This window comes from Schistocerca gregaria, chromosome 4 (genome assembly GCF_023897955.1).
Source record: "Schistocerca gregaria isolate iqSchGreg1 chromosome 4, iqSchGreg1.2, whole genome shotgun sequence".
NCBI classification, from domain to species: Eukaryota; Metazoa; Arthropoda; class Insecta; order Orthoptera; family Acrididae; genus Schistocerca; species Schistocerca gregaria.
Window position 1 is genome coordinate 80554362 of NC_064923.1, and position 23087 is coordinate 80577448.

A 23087-nucleotide genomic window follows, 5' to 3' on the forward strand; every position below is an offset into this window, starting at 1 on the left:
ATCTGCCTTGCCTTGGCTTTGTCCTGCTGTGTAACAGATCTGCTGGTGCAACATTGAAAAACTCCTGTCGCCATCAAGATCTGAAACAGATCTGATCTCAATAGAATATGTGTGGAATCAGCTTGGATATCAACTCCATCCCAATGCCAGTATCCAGAACATCAAAGACAAGTTACAACAGCTTAGACTAGCTTGTCTCATGAGAGGATACAGCTTTCTTATGACACCCATCCCAACTGACACACCAGGCCACAGGGGTTGCACTGTCATACTGATGCTCATCTAATACATTCAAGTTCTTTGTAAATTTGAGTCAGTTTTCTGATCACTGTAATAACATTGCCCACCCTTCAATCCATGAAATTTCATTTTGTTTCCTCCTCCCCTTTTTGGTGTTTCACTGTTTCTGTCAAGCACAGTATATAAGAATGCAAAGTCATTCCTGTATATCACATTCTTCAGTAATTGTGTTTATGGCAAGCATTTGCATTTGTATGCATACTCTACCAACCACTGTGAAGTGCATGAGTACTTGGCATGGTACCACATGTTTGAGTTGCTTCCCATTTCAGTCACCTCAACAATGCAGGGAAAATGTTTTCCTAAATGACTCTTTGTGTGCTGTAATTAGTCTAATATTGTCTTCACTGTTTCTATAGGAGTAACAACTAGGAGGCTAAAGAATCTCTTTGTACTCGTCTCTTAATACTGGATTCTGAAAGTCTGTAAGTAGCCTTTAGCAGGATAATTGGACTCTGTCTTCAATTATCTGCCAATAAAGGTTTTTCAGCATTTGTGTCTTGGTGGATTTGAGTTTCTTGTTTATTGCAAAAATTACACCACTTCTGTTTTTTATCAGCCTATCCTTTCGATAAGTACTTAAATTTTCCTTGAAAATCTCAGCACTATCAATTTTGGGTCTCAGCCACTTTTCTGCATTTAGTATTATGTGAGCTTCACTGCTTTTCATGAGTGCTTCAAACTCTGACACTTTGTTGTGAATGCTTCAGCAGTTAAGAGGTATTACTTTTGATCTAACACTGATACTTCAGCGTTTCCTACAGCTATCATTATCTGGATTGGATGAAAAGTCGCCTTTAAAAAAATAAAAATAAAAATAAAGAAAAACTTGTGAACAGCTCAAATACAGTCAGCTATGGGAGTAGCTGCCTCTGATGCATAGTGGGCAGCTGACTCATTTAGGGGAGCCTACAGTACTTTCAAAGTATCTGGTTCAGTCCTTCCACTTTATTCAAAACTAAAGGGCCATGACCAGTTCTGGGGACAATGCTGCAAATTGTGAGCTGGTCTTCTCAACCTTCTCCGCCATTCATTGGAATGACCCAATAGTCTTGGAGCCCAGATGGTAGGCATCATTTGTTCCAATGTCCACCACAATCTGCAGTTGGTTGCATCCTGTTCCCTCAATGGCTGCCAGAATACACTCCTGGAAATTGAAATAAGAACACCGTGAATTCATTGTCCCAGGAAGGGGAAACTTTATTGACACATTCCTGGGGTCAGATACATCACATGATCACACTGACAGAACCACAGGCACATAGACACAGGGAACAGAGCATGCACAATGTCGGCACTAGTACAGTGTATATCGACCTTTCGCAGCAATGCAGGCTGCTATTCTCCCATGGAGACGATCGTAGAGATGCTGGATGTAGTCCTGTGGAATGGCTTGCCATGCCATTTGCACCTGGCACCTCAGTTGGACCAGCGTTCGTGCTGGACATGCAGACCGCGTGAGATGACGCTACATCCAGTCCCAAACATGCTCAATGGGGGACAGATCCGGAGATCTTGCTGGCCAGGGTAGTTGACTTACACCTTCTAGAGCACGTTGGGTGGCAAGGGATACATGCGGACGTGCATTGTCCTGTTGGAACAGCAAGTTCCCTTGCCGGTCTAGGAATGGTAGAACGATGGGTTCGATGACAGTTTGGATGTACCGTGCACTATTCAGTGTCCCCTCGACAATCACCAGAGGTGTACGGCCAGTGTAGGAGATCGCTCCCCACACCATGATGCCGGGTGTTATCCCTGTGTGCCTCGGTCATATGCAGTCCTGATTGTGGCGCTCACCTGCACGGTGCCAAACACACATACGACCATCATTGGCACCAAGGCAGAAGCGACTCTCATCGCAGAAGACGACACGTCTCCATTCGTCCCTCCATTCACGCCTGTCACGACACCACTGGAGGCGGGCTGCACGATGTTGGGGCGTAAGCGGAAGACGGTCTAACGGTGTGCAGGACCGTAGCCCAGCTTCATGGAGACAGTTGTGAATGATCCTCGCCGATACCCCAGGAGCAACAGTGTCCCTAATTTGCTGGGAAGTGGCGGTGCAGTCCCCTACGGCACTGCGTAGGATCCTACGGTCTTGGCGTGCATCCGTGCATCCGTGCGTCGTTGCGGTCTGGTCTCAGGTCGACGGGCACGTGCACCTTCCGCCGACTACTGGCGACAACATCGATGTACTGTGGAGACCTCACGCCCCACGTGTTGAGCAATTCGGCGGTACGTCCACCCGGCCTCCCGCATGCCCACTATACGCCCTCACTCAAAGTCCGTCAACTGCACATACGGTTCACGTCCACGCTATCGCGGCATGCTACCAGTGTTAAAGACTGCGATGGAGCTCCATGTGCTACGGCAAACTGGCTGACACTGACGGCGGCGGTGCACAAATGCTGCGCAGCTAGCGCCACTCGACGGCCAACACCACGGTTCCTGGTGTGTCCGCTGTGCCGTGCGTGTGATCATTGCTAGTACAGCCCTCTCGCAGTGTCCGGAGCAAGTATGGTGGGTCTGACACACTGGTGTCAATGTGTTCTTTTTTCCATTTCCAGGAGTGTAGCTTCTTCAACAAATTGAGTGATATACACACGAGTGCACCTGGTTTCCTTTCCTGTCCCTTGCTGCCATTTCCCTAAGGGGTACCATCAATACATTTGAACAGCCAACAATTAATAGATATCTAACCTTTTAAATTTGCCTCCTGTTGACACCAGACAGAATAGGTTCGTCCAAAGTAAGTGAACAGTAGTCCACTGGCTCAGTTTCAGTTTAAGTGAAAGACAGCACCTCAAACTTGTTGATTATGGGGTTAGTTTAGCTCCCTGCACCCTCCTTCATCTCCAGATACCCTGTACAGAAAGTCGAGATCTGCTAATGACATACCACTGACAGTCAAAAGGATGAATAAGAACAGTGCCCACACTTCCTGCAGAGGAGACAGGATGCACGTCAGAGGATAGTACTCAAGATATCACCAGTATCACTGGTACATGACTCTCATGAGCTCTTCCAACTCTTCGATTTGCAGCAGGTGCCAATCATTGGACAGTATTCAGGGCAATTCCCAGATACTTATAAATGTCAACTAACTAATCATGTCTTTGACAACAGCATTCATAGTGGGGCTGCACTGTTGCTGGTGCAATGTTTTACAAGGTAGTGAACAAATAACTCTTACTTATCTTTTAATCTGCTGAGCTAAAAAAATTACTAATTCCTATTATAACTAAAGCAAATGCAAAATGAGATTTCTATTAAGGCAGCAAAAAAATAATTTAAAAAATATTAGCTTCCTAAAACTTTCTGAGGTTGATCATGGTCACTAACGAACTCTAAAACAGAATTAATTTGTGATAAATATAGATAATATATGCTCCTACTGAAGGAGAAAACTAAATGTAACACAATATGTTAGTTACAATACCCACTACTGTAACTAAATCACAAATGCCAAATCAAGACTATGAATTAGTTCATGCACAAGACACTGGTACTTTCCAAAATTCTCATAAATGTATGTTTAATTGCTTTGTTATACACCAAAATTTGGGATGATCCATTCTTTGGCAGTAACTATAAGTTGCAAATGCTGATTTGCTATGAAATAAGTTATTAACAATTCTAATAACTTACAAAAAATTTCAAAAATATAGTTTTTCAAGCATCCAAAAACTCTCAAAAATAACCTATTTCTTACCTAATTACACAATTAAATTAGAGAAAGATTGTTTCGAACAAGGACAGGCCTCCTATTCTCGAAAATTTTAAAAGAACACAAGTAGTTTTAAATCCACAATTGATGATAACAGTACTTTTTATAGTGATACTTGCGAATGTTTAAAACTTCACAATATATCACAATACAAATGAGTATCAATACAATCAATGAAAGATTTTGTGAACCAATGGGAACAGTAAAGTATAAAGGGGTAAAGTATATGCATGACGCATATGAAGATTTGGGTCAGATGGAGGATGTGCTCGGACATCCAAGACGGTTAAGGTGACCATTTACGTAAAGTGAGAAATCTGGGTTTGCCTCCTGGTCTGGCACAAATTTTCATCTGACACCACTGAGTTTGCTCAGTGCCTCCTAGTAACTAAATATCAGATATTTCTTTCATCAGTAAAATATGTGAATCTAGAATTTCAAATTAGCATGAGTCTGGCACATGCCATCTCACACGAAGGAAAATTCCTAAGTGCAATTATGAGCTGAAATTATTTGTCTCATATTACTTCAAATACTCATTGTTTTTGCACCCCAGTTCATTTAACACTGAATACACAACAATAGAAGGTAGTCACTATTTAATGTTACAGCATAAATTTTTTTCCTGGAATAAAATTTTGCTGTTTACATCGAACATAAATCTTATTTTACTCAGTTGAACTGAAAAAATTTTAGTTTTAAGTCTTTTATACGTAGGGAAACTTAATTTTCTCACAAACAATACTGAATCACACTCTTTCACTGTTGTTAGCTGCCATATTATTATTCATAGAGACAGTCACCTTATTTTGCATAATTCGACACTTTCCCTTTCATTTACATGCTGTTCTCCAATACTCCAATAACATTTCAGTGTACCTCGGCCCAGAATCTGACTACAAGCATCTTCAGAATTATCAGCATTCACGGTGACATGCTAATGCTAAACACTTTCTCTACTGACTACTTTTCATATATATTGACCACTGATATTTTTCCATCTACATTGCATTTATTTTTAAAAATGTGACCTATATTGGTCCTATAGGAATATCTTGGTTACAAGAGGATCCTGTACAATTCATGAGTACATCACAGAACAACATTTATTTTATATTGTCCAGTGTTGTAGAATGTAGATTTACTGATAAACTGGAGAGGTTACTATTGTAACTGATGTAGCCAGATCTGAAGATGGTTCATGTGTAACTGAAACTAGCCTCCATTTAAAAAAATATGGCAATTAGATGCACAATAAAATGTGGTATACAACAGGTGATTGTTGATTTCCTCCAGAAAGCCAATATGTCAATTTTTGTGAACATTGTCCATTGTTCATACACTGATGAGATAAAATGCTATGACCACAGATGTTGTGAACATGTGCTGCAGTAACAAAAGTATATAAGCAGAGCAGTGACAAATGGAGAAACATTCTACTAATGCACTGGGCCACATATGGAGAAATCCACTGCCATTAGTGACTTTGACAAAGGACAGATTGTTATGGTGCAACATCTGGAAGAGAGCATCTCAGAAATGACAAAACTGGTCAGCTGTCAGTGTGTAGTTGAAGGATGTGAAACAATAAGTAGGTGACAAGGTACTGGACATCCATACTTCATCACTAAACATGGAGTAGAGGGCTTGCCTGTTCTATAAAGCAGGGTGGGTGGAATCTAATGACTGAGTACAGTGCTGATGTGGGTATTTTGGAGTACATTGTTCAGTGCATATTGTTGAACATGGAGCTTTACAGCAGATGACTCCTGTGTGTTCTCATGCTGACCCAACAACAGCACCACTTGCAATTGAAGTGGGCACAAGACCATCGATATTGGATTGTGAGTCAATGGAATTGTTTTGCTTGGTTGGATGAATCAAGTTTCTTGTTACAAGTCAATGCATGTCAATGGATTTGCTGTCATCCAGATGAACAGTTGGTCGAAACATGCAACACACTATGGACATAGGTCAGTGGAGCAGTATTATGCTATAGATTACATTCAATTGGGCTCCAAAGAGAACTGTGGTAGTAATTGAAGACTGAGCACTTAGGTAAACATTATGGTGAATCACTCGCAAGCCTTCACAGCTGATGCCCTCTGTGACAATGATGGCATCATCCAGCAGGGTACCTGTTCATTTCACAAGGCTAAGATCAAAGTCAGTCTTGCTGTGGCTGCTGGTGTGTGATTGTGTGTATGTGTGTCAATGTTTGCACTTTTGCTACAGAAAGGGCAAGAGCTTGAAAGCTAAAGTGAGTAGTGTCTTCTGATGCATGTTTCCATGTGCCAAATATAAGTCTGCTGTTGGTGAGTGGTTGCATTTCATTTATTTTGTGTGTTATTCCAATCAATACTTTTCAGTGTTAACTATATGTTTTTATGATTCATTTCCTTAACTAACAAATATTAAAGAAGCATGAACTATTCTGATTTAGCTGACAGGGTAGCATTTAGTGTCCTAACACAGAAACTTGAGCATCACTCCTAAAGCAAGAAAGAAAGATCATTTCCATATCTTATCACACAATAAAATAGTATGAATGTGAATGTGGAAAAAATCACCATTTTGCAGTAGCCAACAAAAACAATAAATTTTGATTCATATTGTCCAGCCAAGGAGTGTTATCATTTTTATGTACTAAGAAGAAAATACACTTGTGCTAGATGTATAGAAAGTGGATATTAATTGTTTAGTAATATTTAGTAATTCACACTTCTTGCAGATTTCTCTAAGAGTTAATGGAAGCCATAACTGTGGAGGTACAGTTCTAAATGAGGAATGGGTTCTTACTGCTGCACACTGTGTGTATCGGTAAGTAGTAAGTGAGCAGTAGTAGTTATAAGGATTGCACACATGAAACAAATCATAATAAAAATATGGGGTTCACTCAAAATGCTTATACACTCTGATACCAGATTGTTACTGCACCCCTCTCCCTCCTCCCCTCCCTCCCCACATTATTCCAATGCGGCATTATGAAACTTGGGTAAGAAGCAGACTTTTGTGGGGATCAAAAATGAAAGAAAATACAATTATTAAGAACATCTACTGAAAAACTTGCCTGTCTTGCAGAAGTCTGCCATCTGGGCAGGCACTGATCCAGTGTTCACTGTCGAGGAAGAGATACTAATTTGTTACTGTACCAACCTTCACACAATCAAATATAACACATCACAGGTGCCTATGATGTTAATAGTAATAACAATAAAAGGCATGAAATGTTTAATAATAATAATAATAATAATAATAATAATAATAATAATAATAATAATAAATTGTTGTAGAAACTACACACACAAATAAGTATGTGCCTACAGTGTAAATCAGTTTAGTGAGGAAACATTCTGAAGTTCTACACACAGTTTAAGTATAATGCCAGGCTGAATCCAGTACAATAGAGAGAGTCCTGAGAGCAGAACCAAGTTAAAATGTGAAAACTCAATAACAAAATGGAGCCATGTCCACTCTGCTCTGGGGTTATACCAGGTAGACTGCATGTCAGTCCCTCCAGGTGGCACTGTCTGTTGGCTGCCCACATCAAATCTGATACAGTGCTTTCTTCAATGTTTTATCATGTTTCCACCTTCGGGCTGGACCTTTGCCACCAGGTGATGATGAGGGCAAGTTGAAATGGAGCAATTAATGCCAGCACCTCCCATCCCATTACAGTAGTGGCGGCCAATGTAGTTATATGATATGAGTGGTAACACAGGGTTACCACAATCCTCTCCCATTGGAGGGCAATTGTGAAATGATGCAAACCCAGTATATCTCCTCCTCAGCTTGGGATGCCTCATGGTACCCAGCAAAGACACCTGTTTTCTCCTGAGCCCAGTTGATGGGAACTCTCAGCATGGGCAGAGTTTCCTGTTGGCTGCATCCAGAGAGTAGGCCACTGGCAGTGGTGAGTCCATCGTGAGCAGCTGCACAATGGTGCAAGGCCAGCCATGGAGGGCACTTATGCTGAGACAGAGAAGATGGAATCTCAAACATCAGGAGGTTGGAAGGCTCGGGAGGTGTGTGTGGGTGCAGTGGAGGTAAGTCCTCAACCCGCATGCATAGTTGCTTTCAATGGCAGGCTGTCAGTCCAACCTCCTTCTGCAGTGTGAAGACTCACTGACCCTGCTGGGTGCAGATGACCACTGGAAGCCCAGATAGGGGTCTACAGTGTGTAGTGTGGTGACAGAGGCTCCTAGATAGGTGTGGGATGGACAGCAAGAAATGCAGCACCATGCACAGCTTGTGTCTGTGTAGTAGCTCATCTGGGCTCTTCCCACTGGCTGGCATGGATTTGTAAGAACTAAGAAACAGTGTGGTACCTCTTCTGTAGGGGCATCTCTGATGTACTTCTTCATTTGCATTTTGAAACTCCATTGGAGGCAACTCCCTGTTGAACTGATGGTAGAATGAGGGTGCTCTGACGTGGTGGATACTAATTTGTCCACAAAAATCTCAAAAAGTCTGAAATGAACTGTGGGCCATCATCCATGACAAGGGTGTGGGAGAGGCCTTCTGTGGAGAAGATCCAGGTGAGGACATGCACCATTGATTCTGCTATTGTGGAACAACAATCATGATGTATGGAAACTAGGAGCAGGCATCTATGGCCATCAATCAATATGTGTCCAAAAAGGGACCTGTGAAATCTTGGTAGACGTGCTCCCATGGTTGTGAAGGTTCTGGCAAGAAATAGTGCTGGGGTGCAGCATGGTGTACTGCACACTTGGGACAAGCAGCAGTTAGATGTTCAGTCTACCAATTGAGTCCCAGTTAGGAAATGTGTTGGCAAGCCAGCATATTTCTCCACTCTCCCACTGACCATGGTGCAAGAGACAAAGAATGTCCCACCTGACGGACACCGGCATGGCTGCTCATGCCACTGCCTCTTCTGTAGTCATAAAATTACACCATCAGTGAGAGTAAGTATATGGAGCAGCACAAAATAATTACAGATGGACTCAACATATTGAGCCATAGGGCATTCCAGCTACCCCTCTGGATATGCTGCTGCACCTAATGGAGAACAGGATCTGAGCTGACAACATGTGTGATGTAGGAGCTTCTAATAGAGAAACCATCCACAGTTCACTGAGCTTCTTCACTGAGGTAGAGACAAACGATTTTTTCCTTGTTGGAACTGGGGTCAACACCCATAGGGAGATGCGAGAGAGCATCTGCATTGGAATCCTGAGTCATCAAGAGGAAGTGAATCTCATAGTAATAACAACTGAGGAATAGTGCTCATCGCTGAAGTCTATGTACCACCTTATCCAGCAGATTCACCATTGGGCTAAAGAGGGAGACAAAAGGCTTCTGATCTGTGACTAAGTGAAACTTGGTACCATATAGGAACACTTGTAACTTCCTGATTGCATAAATAATAGCAAGTGTCTCCTTCTTGATTTGAAAAGAATTTTCTGCACAACATTGAACATCTTTGCATTCAGTGAAATTGGCTGTTACAAACTGCTGAAATTGTGATGGGCCATTATGGGGTCCCCAGGCAATATCTGGATGCATCCATAGCCACAGCAAGCTGTCAACCCAGTTGAAAGGTGGCCAGGCACAGAACCAAAAAGGACTGTCCTTCGGAGTTGTGAATGCTCGGTCACATGCTGGCACCCGAAGAAATGACACATCAATTTTCAGTAACTGATTTAGAGGATATGCTACAGTAGCTACCTGTGGGATAAATTTGTGGTAATAAGTAATCTTACTACAAATGCCTGTACCTCTGTTACCCTAGCATGTCGAAGGAGGACCTCAAAAGACACAATATGACTATTTACTGGATGGTTCTCCTAATGGGAAATTGTGTGTCCCAGATATTCAATAGAAGGCTGGAAGACGTAATTTATCCAGACTGCACTTGAGACCTGCATTCTACAGGTTCTGAAACAGAAACCTAAGGTTCCATAGATGTTCCTCAGTGATAAAATCTGTGACAACAATGTTGTCTACGTAGTTCACACAACAAGGGACACATTGTGCAAGTAGCTCAAAAAAGCACTGAAAAAGGGCCAGAACACTCATGAGCCCAAAAACCAGTCAGTTGTACCTGTAGAGATCTTGGGGCATGTTGACTCCAAGTAGTTGTAAATACACCTTTGACAGATCTAGCTTTAAAAAATACTGTCCTCCCCCCCCCCCTCCCCCCAACAGTATTGTCATCACTTCTTCCGGATGTGCAATGGGGTATGTAGTGACCATAGATGGTGCCTACCAGTCAGTTTCTTGACAATCACTATTTGTGTTGCCACTGGGTAGATGATGTTAACTCAGTGACATCCTTTACTTTGTCATGTAGTGCAAGTGACATCTGTCTGGCTCTGAAGGAAAGAGATTGCACTGTGGGTTTAAGACTAATGTGCACTGTAAAATCTGTGCTATTGCCTGACCAGATGAAAGATGTCAGAAAATTCCTTTCAAAGTGCATTCAATTCCAGATATGGAACAAGATCAGAAACTACATTAAATTAATCTGCAACCATCAACCCAAATGACATAAAAGCATCTAAGTCAAATAAATTTGCCATAAAAGAATTATCCAGCACAAGGAAAGTAAGAGGACAAACCATCACCTTGTATGCCATTTCTGCCATAAACTGTCCAAGAATACAGATTTACTGTCTGCTACAACTGACAAGATGGTGCACGGTAGGAGACAACAGAGGGGAGCTGAGGGGCAGATACATGTTAGAATTAATAACCCATGCCATTGTACTATATTCACTTGTAACTGTAGGGGTGTTTCCCATTAATAGTCACACTGATGAACAGCTTGTTAGAAACAGTTGCAAGATTGTCGCACACAGGGCTGACAATGTTAGTATCCATAGAATGAGAGGTTGAGGCCATGACCTGAGCTGACTGGGCATTGCATAGTACTCCAATGTGACTGTAATTTCTTCACACAGTTGGTTTAAAAAAACCAATGCTTTGGGCAAGCCAGCTATCCCATTGAAAAAACAAGTGGGGCAGGAAGACAGGGGCTTCAAATACACTGGTCCACTGTGGATGTGTTTGTATGGAACACAACAGCCTGGTGTGCTGAATTGCTGTGATGTGTGCTTCTGAAGCTGTGCTGGACTGCCAGTGACAACCTAAACTGACAGTGACCATGTTTGCTTAGGAATCCAGGGGATAGCCCACCACACAAGAAACTTCAAACAATTGTGCAACAGAGAGGACTTCTTCCAGAGTGGGGTCTTCAAATTATAATACCAGTTGGTGGACTTCTGTATTGGGAGCCAGTCAAATAATAGCATCTGTAACCATTGTATTAATGTAAGATGCCTTAGAATGATAAGTAATGACACAGCACTTTTGATTAAGATCTTGAAACTCTGCAGCCCAAGCCTGATATAATTGCTTCCTGCACTGCTAAACTCCACTCTTGTAGAAATAATATGAGTATGCTGGTGATAAAATGACACCAAGTGATATGTTTCATCAAATGAAAGCGACACAGGATCCTGAAGAGAGCTAACTTTCCTAAAAACTGGTACATTTGGGGGTGATATCCATGACAGAAAGAGAGCTTTGATGGAATCAATGTCCTTTACAATGAAGGCTATGAAGTATTGTTGTAGATATTTCTCATATGCCTCCCAGTCCTCAGCAGCCTCAGCATAAGAGGGGAAAGAAGGTGGATGAGCCACCCATCACTGAGATCTTGCAAAGGGGCTGATCAACACACTGTCCAACACGACCGTGTACTCCTGCTGTTTCAATTCTAGGTGCCTCTGCCTTTCCAGCTGCTGCTACAGTAGGCTATGAAGCATAACCTCCAAGGACTTGCTTGTCAATATTGTTAAAGCAACTAAAAACTTACATGAACAGAAAATGAGGTGCAGTTGAGAAGACACATACATTCTGTCTCATAATATTTGAAGAATTCTCTATCAAAATATTTTTGAGACTGAAAAATTGTTGAAACTTTTTAATGTCATCAGATATAAATGATATAAATATGTCAGTGCCACACAACAGCAGACTACACAGTCAACATAATACATAAAACAAATATCCCCTACTACTCTACAAAATTCTAAGATTCTAAGTTAAGCATTACACTTTAAATTTTCAGTCAGCATTTATTTGCTGCATATGATTTGAGCAATATTCAGAGACACATTAAATGTTTCTCTAATCTATTTTATTTTACTTTTTGCAGACCAATGCTTTAATATTGCTGTCTGGTGTATGGTATACAAATAAAATTATAATTTTTATTTTGAGCAATAAAACAAGAGCCACATCCAGTACTCTCTCTAGGCTGTAATCATCAATGCTAAGAACAGTATGTTGCAGATTTATCCCACTTTGAATAAATATTGAAACCTCTCTGTAGTTTTGTGTTTGTATGCAGAAAAGCATACACCCAAAATTTTGAGACTTGAGAAATAAGGCAGTTAATTTAAAATTCTAATAACAACTTAAAATACAGGGTGATTATAATTAAAGTTAAACTTTCAGACTGCTTTAGAAATAACACCACTGGTCAGAGTGATGTCAAATTGCAACAGAATATTATCAGAGAAGGGGGAAATGTAAGACAGAAGAAAAATAAATAGTTACAAAATAGAGCAATAGATGGTGCTGCAAGAATCATAATTAAATAGCCTGAAGCCAAAAATTGCATAAAAAGCATCAGTCATATTGGTTTAATTGTCCTGAGGCAAAAAACTGCATAAAAAGCACAAGTCAAAATCAAATTGGATTATTAATTTCCATGATCTATAAACTCTAATAAATGATTTGACCTTGATCCCAAAAAAAAAAAAAATATACCGGGCACTTCGTGTCATTATTAAGTCTACTACTGAGTAGTGGCTGCGCGCTCTGGCTGTGTGACGTCATGGGGTGACCTTGAGAGGGACTTTGTTTCTGTCACAAAATATGTTCAACATGCTGTCCACCATTTTATGCAACAAGTTGAAATTTAGAAACAGCATGTTCCACAACTGATTGGAGTGTTTCCAGGGTCAGGTTGGAATGTGTTGTGCAGTGCATGCAGGTACGTTTGCAATTGGAACACTGAACCCAACATCTTTCAGGTAGCCCCACAGCCAGAAGTCACAATGATTAAGATCATGTCATCAGGATTCCCAGGCTGTAAGGAAATGGCAGCTGATAATTCTAGCATTATCAAAATGGCATTTCAACAGCCACAGACAGTGATTACCAGTGATGGTATGGGTAACAGGACCAGAAGCACCTGTCTCTTCAAAAAGTATGGCCCTATGATAAATGATGCTGTAAACCCACACCACACAGTGACCTTTTCAGGATGAGGTGGTAGTGGTTGATTTGCATGTGTATTTTCCGTTCCCCATATTTGACAATTCTGTGTATTGACATATCTGTCACATGGAAGTGGGCTTCGTCTGTCCATAAAATCTTCCACACCCAATCATTGTCCACTTCCATGCAAGCAAGAAATTCTAAAGCAAAGGTTTCTTTCTCTTGCTGGAAGGTTAATAGGAAGCAACTCATGCACATGGGTAATTTTGAATGGATAGCAAAGAAGGATGTTTCATAGGATTTTACTCACCATGCTCAAGGGTATGTCCAATGATTGGGCAATTATCCACGCACTACACGTTTGCACATCACCGCTTGTCTCCTCCTGCAGTGCTGTGGCCACTGCTACCTCAGACATCAAATCAATTCGTTTCCTCACTCTACCAGGTTGCACATCAAAAGAGCCCATCTTTTCGAATTTCGAAACCATTTTCTCCAGACCACTGTAGTCATCGGACCAATGCCTGTTTTCAAATGCTTCAGTGTCTGGAACTTCTGCAGAGTGATGTGAGCACAGTCATCATTCTGGTAATGCAGCTTTACAGGCAGAGTGTGATCCTGCATTGAGACAGTCATGGTGAATATCTGAGACCTGGTGGTCAAGCGAAGGCAGGATTCGGTTACGATTGTGGATGGGGCCATAATCAGTCACTGCTGCTTCCCTTTTGCAATTACACACATTTATTTTAAAATGGTAAATCCAGACACAGCAATAAAAAATCACACATTACTAATGAAGGAATAAACAACCATGTAATTATTAGTGCTTACAGTGCATTACAATTTACCAAATAAGCATTAAATGCAGACACAGCAAATAATGTTTTAGAAACAAGCCAATGTGATCCCAATTAGAATTTTAAGGCAAGTAACCACAGTCTTGGCAGAAGGCCTTTAACACCAAGAACAACAATTATAAAAAAAAATTAATAACATACTGTAAAACAGCAATGCAATAGCAAGGCTAATTTACAAGGACAGGCAACTGATCACCAAACAGGTGAGACAAAATGATGGTAAACTTGGTAGCACAACCATTTAAACCTGCTGCAACGCCAAGAATGGAAATTAAATACAAAAATCAGACACAATCAATAAAACAGCAAATATAATAATAAAACACAAGGGCCAGTCACAGACGGTGCACCAGGAATCAACCTCTGAGTGGGTCTGGCAAAAAAACACTTTCGCGAGCCATGAGATAGGCAGCCAAGAGTTGCATTCAGTTCACAAGATGGTAACTCAGACTAGTGGCAGTCTAACGAAAAACTAATGATAACCTTGCTGAATCTACCTGATGTTCAATAAGCCAAATGCAAGGATGTAAAAATACGCTAGTTGCTTTAGTGAGGGACTACCCACATGGATTGGCCTGCAGACTAAATGTGGTCTGGACTCCACCCACAGAATACTGCCCTCAGAGTGCCCAGAAGAAGAAAGGAATCACTACCACCAGAGTAGAAGAATCACAAACCAACCCAAAATCAAGAAAGCTGTCAAAACCACACGTCTCACTGGACAGCGGCGGCAAGGTGAGGAAATGTACACTGCCGTTACATACAATAACCCCCAGGGCAGGTAACTGGGGCATTAGTGGCCACAAGGCAGGGAAAATACCGCTGGTTGAAGTTAACAAATAGTAACAAGCTGAACGCAGTAAATAGTAATTAGAAGTCCAGGAAAGTTAATCAGATCTGCCTTCCCTAAGCACTCCACTCGCTGGTCTTTGCCTTGGTAACACTATGAGCAGCAACACAAACCCAAGTCACTGGAGAATCACAAGATCTCACAATGGTGGAGGTTTCCCTACTTGAATCCAAATCACTCAATTTAAAACTTGCAGGACCCAGTTTCCGATGACCCTTGTGACCACAGGCCTTTGATCTGGCAGTCCATGTGTGCTACCAGTGGTCTCGGTGTGTTCTCGCACTGCACGGACCTGGCTCCTCCTGAGCCCCCAACCAAACTGCCCAATGACATGACCCGGAAGAACCACAGTGTTGCCCCAAAGATGGGGTCATAGTTACTACATATTGATAACCACCACTGCTGCCACTAGCAGACTGGCAACGCTTGCGAAACCAAGTAGTGCCAGTCAACATGAGAAGAAGACAAACAACTGCAACCATGACAACTAAACGATATGGTCTGGCCTCCAGAAACCTGCAAACAGCACCAATGTGAGCCGCAGCATGGCTCAATGTCACAGATGTGAAAGGAAGAAAAGCCGTGTACCCGGCATGTTTGTACCAACTTCAATGGGTCATGCACATGATAGGTGTTTTCATTTACGTATTCTGACACATACAGAGCAATCTATTGATCAATTTCCACAGATTTTTTAAAATTTTTTATTATCACCATGTGTATTTGCAGTATACATCAGTTGTATAATGGAATGAAAACAATGAGATTTTATGCCAGACTGGGACTTGAACCCAGATTTCCCACTTATCAGAAGTGGTCATCTTGCCATTAGGCTATCCAAGCCTGACTCATAGACAGACCCAAACATCCATATGTTGTCAATAATATGTGTACATCCATTGTGTGTATTCCCATACAGGGAAGACATGCAACATATCCAAAGGAACATTGCATCATAACTTTGAACAACATAGGCACTGCAATATCATATCTAATAACAAAAAATGTCACAGTTTTGACATCATAATTTACACAATATGAAATCAATGTGTGCACCCAACATCACAGGTATTTCACTGAGCATTACTGATGTGGATGGAAGTCTGCAATCTATGGCTGCGTTAGTGTATAAACCAGTGGAATGCTTGGAATGCTGTTTCTTTCAGTTATTATGTTTGTGAAGTCAGTCTTTCTGCTGTTTTGTTTTACTTAGTGGAGAGTCCTTCCCTTACTGTCTCCCCTTACCCAGCTTCCTGTAGGCTGATGACCTGTGTTGGATTTGTTGTTCATAGCAGGTGCTGTCAGCGTGTGAATGGACACTTTTAGTTGGCTGGAATTTTCTCTGCAGGCATTCAGGCTCCAAGCCAATCCATGTGGATAGTCCCTCGTTCAAGCAACTGAGTAGTATCCCATGTTGAACATAGCTTATACTATCACTTAGAAGAAGGTGTAATTAGATGAATGACGAACACTAACTTCACTTAACGAATGGTTTATTCAGCACTTGCACATACAAGAGCGTGGAGCGAACTGCCTCCAGCGAGAAAACATACGGTATATATACAGTTAGAGAACATTCCAGTACAATGATTCATGACATTTGTGGATACTTCTAGAGTGTACTCGAACCGCATATAGAAATTAAAATTTTACAGTTCAGGGGAGTTTTGAACTCACGACACTCCATGCAACAGTCTAGTATAACTACCACACTACAGTGACTGTGCTACTCAGCTTCTTCTGCAATATTGCTCCTTCCTTAAGAGAACAGCATGTCAGTGTTAGGTCCTCCTAGTCTGGAAATGAGTCATCAGTCCTGCATACTCTGACTCCTGAAGACTGATGTTTGCCCTGGCGGTGATCTTCTTAGATCATACTTTGCTGCTATGCTCTTCATCATCTTTCCACTCGTTGCCTGTTGCTCGGGCTTCAATTTTACCCTGGGCTGCAGGATCCTTATAGGGCTTCATTTGAAGGACGTGGACCGTATCTCCGATATTTCGTTGTCTTGTGTCAGGGGCGAAATCTTCAACTTCATAAATAAACTTATAGGCTCCAAAGTTTGATCACCAGCAAGTGATGATGTGGTACTCATTGCTGAGCGTCATCTGCTATGATGCCACCCTCTCCGACCATGGGCCTTCCCCACGGGCGCCACCCAGCCGCAGCAAAGGCCACCTGGCAGGATGGCCATTGCCGGGAGTCCCGATGCCCCAGAGTGACGGGCATCTACTCCTTGGCATATGTGGGGAGTTAATGGCACAGGCATCAGCAGAGAGATCCCTTTGTAGTCAGGGGGTTACTGAGGAACTTCAGAGAGGCAAACCTTACAAATAGGAGTGAAGATCCAGACGAGGTCACGGGGCTCGTAGACAACAGGGTGGTGGCTCGCATCATATCTTTGGTGATTGTTTCCTTGAGTCTGCAGTGTGCTGAGTCGTGCTAATGGCTGAGCTTCCTCAGATCCGGTTAACACCTGGCCAGTGTAGTCATCATCCATGTCATCAGGATGTAAGGGAAACACACTGTCATTCATTGTAGTTGCCTCACGCCCATGCACCAGGAAAAATGGCATAAATCCTGTGATGTCTTGTTTGGCAGTGTTGTAGGCAAACATCACCTCATCCCAGTTTCTCAGCTCAACATTGATAAACATTGATAGCATGTCAGCTAATGTCTTATTAAGGCACTCAGTAAGCCCATTAGTTTGCGGATGGTGGGCAGTCGTCATGTGATGAGTAATGTTGCACCAACAGTTTATCTCTGTCATAAGATTCAATTGAAATACTTTCCCTCTATCCATAATTAATTATCTTGGGGCACTGTGTTTTAATACAATGTCTTCCATGATGAATTTGGCTACCGTGAATGCTGTGGCTGTTTTCACAGCTTTTGTAATGGTGTAGCATCTCCAATAAGCAGTGCAAACAATAATCCATCTAATGCCACTACCAGACATTGGAAATCGTCCTAGGAGGTCAATCCCAACACGCTGGAAAGGCGTTTTGGCTGGTGGAATTGGTATGAAATGACCAGGTGGTTTCTAAGGAACTGCCTTTCTCCTCTGGCATTCTCGACAGTGCGACACGCAGTGGTGGAAACTCCTAATTAAACCTGATCAGAAAAATCTTGCGGATCCTATCATCTGTGTTAATAAATCCTGAATGTCTGGCATCAAGGGTGTCATGGAATTTCTGTAGAACATCTAAGCACATGTGTTTAGGAATCACTGGTAGATAAACGGATCAAAGTTTTTCTTGCAAATTAATCCATTAACTACTGTCCTTTCACATCCTCTGACTAATTTTAGGCAAGTATAATTTGAGATACCTTGCATCCTTCTTCTGCTCAGCAGAGAGATCCTGGAATGCAGCAAGACAGTCACTATCTTCATCAAAGTCTTGATGGTCTTGCACAGGGTTTCTTGAGAGAAAGTCAGTATCTTGGTGTTTTCTTCCACTTTTGTACACTATGGTAATGTCATACTCTGGAAGACATAGTGCCCACCTGGCGAGTCATCCTGTTGGATCCTTAAGAACTGTCAAGCAACAAAGTGAATGATTGTCTGTAACAACTGTGAATAGCCTTCCATAGAGATACTGTCGAAATCTGCACATGACCCAGATCACAGCAAGACATTCTCTTTCTGTAGTAGAGTAGTTTCTCTTGGCTTTTGTAAGTGTCCCAGAATCGTAGGTTATAACCTTCTCTTTTCCATCCAAAATTTGCACCATAACAGCATACCCACTGGCATCTGTGTGTAGTTGTGTAGGTGCTCTCTCATCATACACTCTAAGTACAGGGTCAGTCATCAGAGCTTTTCGCATCACATTGAAATAATCTTGTTGAGCAGCACCCCAGATAAATTTAGCATTAGCTTTTAACAACTCTTGGAGTGGCCTGGCTTTGATACAAAAGTCTTTGATAAAATGACAGTAATAAGAACATGATTTGAAGAAGCTTCTTACATCTCTAATACTTTTAGGAAGAGGAAATTCCATTATAAATCTCACCTTTTCTGTGTCTGGCCACAAATCTTTGTTTGACACAAGGTGTAAAATTATTTTGATTTCTTTTGCTCCAAAGAGACACTTTCTTGGATTAAGTTTCAGTCCGCCTTGTTGGAGACACTTAAGAACAGCCCTCAGTCTTTTTATGTGTCCATCAAATGTTTCTGAGAACACTATAATGTCATCTAAATAATAAAGCCACATTGTCCACTTCAGGTGACTTGGAACATTATCCATCATCCATTCAAAAGTTGCTGGTGCATTATACAAACCAAACAATGTTACCTTAAACTCATACTGGCCCTCATGGGTGATGAATACAGATTTCTCACAATTAGCCTCATCTACTTCGATTTGCCAGTATCCTGAGTACATGTCCATGGTTGAGAAAAAACCTAGCCCCCTTCAGACAACCTTGTTTATTGTCAATTTCTGGAAGAGGGTAAATGTCCTTTGTAGTTATCTTACTAAGCTTCATGTAATCAACACAAAAGCACCGACTGCCATCCTTCTTCCTGATGAGAACCACTGGTGATGACCATGAGCTCTGCAAAGGCTGAATGATGTCATTCTCCATCATTTTCTCTACCTCATCATGAATTATTCAACATTCCATTGCTGACACACGGTATGCTCTCTGGCTTATTGGTTGATGGTCTCCAGTGCTAATCCGGTGCTTCACCATCAATTTGTCTAATTTGCTCTTCACCTGCGGATTTAAGCATTCAGAGAACTCTTGAAGAGTGACAAGTAGCTTCTTCTTTTGTTCCATAGTGAGATGCAGTGATAGTTGAGCTAGAATATCTTGTCTCATAGTGGTAGCACTCATTACACCCACAGACTCAGAATGGGAGGTTTCTATGACTCTCAGCTGTTCTGCAATTAATGGCTCAGCATTTGCTATGGATCTTGGAAGGATCTGCTGTTCTCCGTGACAGTTACATATCCATAATTCACCAAATCTGTTCTTAAACGAGACAACAGAGGCTCGGATGACCAAGTTATTCTTCAATGGTATGCTTCTCTTACATTACACTTCACGATCTATGGGTTGATGCATGGCATGACACATGACAGTTACCTTTCTAGTGCTGACTGCAGGAATGATCACTTCATCCAGCACAGATAGTTTCCACGCACTTGGATGCGTATCTTCCTGTCCACCGTATCTCATTTTGTCTAGCATAATCTTCGAGTGACCACAATCTATAATGGCCTGAGAAGCTTTCAAAAAGTCCCATCCAAGAATGAAATCATGACTACACTCTTGTAAGATGATAAATTCTAAGGCCCACTTATACCCACACGAATGACACATCTTCCTGTAGGTTTACATGTTTCCCATTAGCAACCTTCAGCGGAGATGTTTTGTTGTCAATGAATTTGATTTTCTGTGACTTGTGACGGTACTTCTCTGAAATGACTGAATTTGATTCTCCAGAGTCCACAAGAGCTTGAGCTGGTCAGCCATCCATGAGGATATCGACTTAGGTTCCTATCATTTTTGTAGTGATCGACGGCGGAGGAATTTTATTTTCAGTGGCCTCACCTCCTAGGAATGTCGCACACTTTAGTTTTCGAGGTTGTGGCAGCTAGGTGATCAGCTATCTTCTAAATGGCAATGGAGACCTTGATCAGCGTGTTGGGGAGCATCCTGTCCAGTGGCTAGCTTGCGGCGATGGTGACCTATATCATCCTGCACCCAAATATTCTTGTTCATCTTCATTGTCCCAGAGTTGGTGTCGGCTAAGATTGGTCTGCTGTCTTCTGGCATCATCAAATATCCACTGCCTTTATCAACAATAGTGCACCACATGTTCCGGACATCCACAATGGAAACATACTGGTTGGTTATCCTAGGTCCTCCAGACATCAGTGTTCCTCGGTGCCCAAACAGGTTCCTCATGCAGCAACGTAGGAATGTAACTTTGCTCAGTCTCGACTTTTTCATCATTTTAAAGGGAAATCAAGGAAGAGAGATTGGGTTCAATGTCTGTTCCACTTCCACCCTTATGACCTCTTGATGTGTGTCTCAGTTTTTTGCTCACCGTGCAATCCAACTGCGTTCTGAACACCCTCTCTTACTATCTGACAAAGAACACTTGTGAAATCAGTTTCTTCCTCCATTGCAGACATTGATATGACATTTGGAAGCTGTTCAAACTTCTAGCATGTAATTCTTTCTTGATGCATTGTCTCGATATACTGGCACTATTGTGTGAAGTCATCTGCAGTCAAGACCTCCTTCAGGATACATGTCCTCAGCAACACCCTTCATGAGATGTGCAACCTTCAGTCTAGGATGCACTATTTTACACAGCTCCAAGACATCTAGAATGTAGGATGCTGTAGTTTCTTCTGGACGCTGTGCGCTGCACTTTAATTTATCTTCTGCCTTGCACTTCTGTCGTTGTGTATCAGCGAAATACTTGCCCAGTTCCTCCTGGAATACTTCCTAGCCTGTGAACTTCTCCTCGTTGCTCTCATACCATTGCTTGGCAGTGCCCTCCAAGTAGAAAAATACGTTAGCCAACCACACGGTGTCATCCCATTTGTTAAATTTGGCTATACGTTCATTTACCTTCAGCTACTTGTTTGGATCTTGGCCATCATCACCAGAGAAGTTGGAACGATGTATAATGTGGTGGCACACAGTTGCTGTCATCATAATGTCCTCTTCTTCTTCTGTCTCTGATAGATTGCGATCTGTTGAATAGGGTTCGAACTCAGGTTTCTCACCATGTAAATGGCGGCTCTGTTGTGGCCTGATGGGAGCCACTTTGTCCCAATACCCAGCGTCTCCACCAGGATAATGTCACATAGAAGAAGGTGTAATTAGATGAATGATGAACACTAACTTCACTTAACAAAGGTTTATTCAGCACTTGCACGCACAAGAGCATGGAGTGAACTGCCTCCACCCAGAACAAATATGGTATATCTACAGTTACAGAACATTCCAGTACAATGATTCTTGACATTTGTGGATACTTCTAGAATGTACTCAAACTGCATATGGAAATTAAAATTTCTACAGTTCAGGTGAGATTTGAACTCATGACCCTCAATGCAACAGTCTAGTATCATAACCACCATATCACAGTGACTGTGCTACTCAGCTTCTTCGCGACGATACTTTATACAGTTCCTTAACATTTTTTGGAATATTAGTCTTTGTGCCATTTATTCTCTGAAAACTCATTGTGAAACTTGGATCTGATATACCAGTAAAAATATAAACACTTCTACAATTTTCTCAATTGCAGTATGTGGGTTGGGTGTTGCAGCCCTCATGATTTCTCACTGAATCCACAACTGTCCACACATCCTCATCACTGTGAAAAGTGTAGGCAGTATGTAGTACACCTGTAGCATTAAAATGACCATCTTAGCTTCCCTCTCTTTTTTTATTAAACCAGTCTTGGTACTTTTTGGACAAATGGGATATGTCAAAGTGTTAATGACTCCAAAAAAATTGGTAGGATAAACAACAATGAAGTCTGCCCTTACACTAGACAGGCCTTATTAGTAATTGTGAGAGTTAAGTAAATTTTTGGACTCAAAATCATTGTTACTTACCTATTCTCACAGTTACTTGAAGAAAGAATTGCAGCTGTATTTTTGGCCTTAACAACAGTGATGCTATGTTATCAGAAAGTGTGGATGACAGCCATGTTGTCTGTCTTCCATAAATGTGCACTTGTATTTTGAAGTGCCTGGTATTCAAGTCTTTGATAGTATCAGAAACTATAATTTTGAACAGTATTAATACTTGCAGGTCAAATGAGTGCCGTAAACATTATGGGTGCTGTAGGAAAAAATGAAACTATCAAGTAGGTTATCACTTTCTCCTAATTGCTGCGGATTCCTCTACAAACGAAAGGCAGATACATGGATTTGAATGATGATAATAGAAAATCATTGCTGCCAAGTCACTGCATCAAACTTGAAACTGATATTTTCCAATCAAGCCCAGTAATGCTCTTAATAGTAAACCTACTCAACACAAGACATTACATCCTAAACCAGATATCTATAATGTACCTTTTTTCTGCTGAGTTGCATAAATTGGTGAAGTCATGTTAAAG

At 41.6% G+C, this 23087-nt stretch overlaps 1 protein-coding gene across 1 annotated transcript in view; it reads left to right on the forward strand.

Moving 5' to 3' along the window:
- The window catches only part of LOC126268224 (chymotrypsin-2-like), a 210012-nt gene that overhangs the window by 55949 nt on the left and 130976 nt on the right, over positions 1–23087 (forward strand). Inside the window, exon 3 of the mRNA XM_049973859.1 lies at positions 6759–6847. Coding sequence (XP_049829816.1) covers positions 6759–6847 — 89 coding nt within the window. The remainder of the gene's footprint in view (positions 1–6758; positions 6848–23087) is intronic.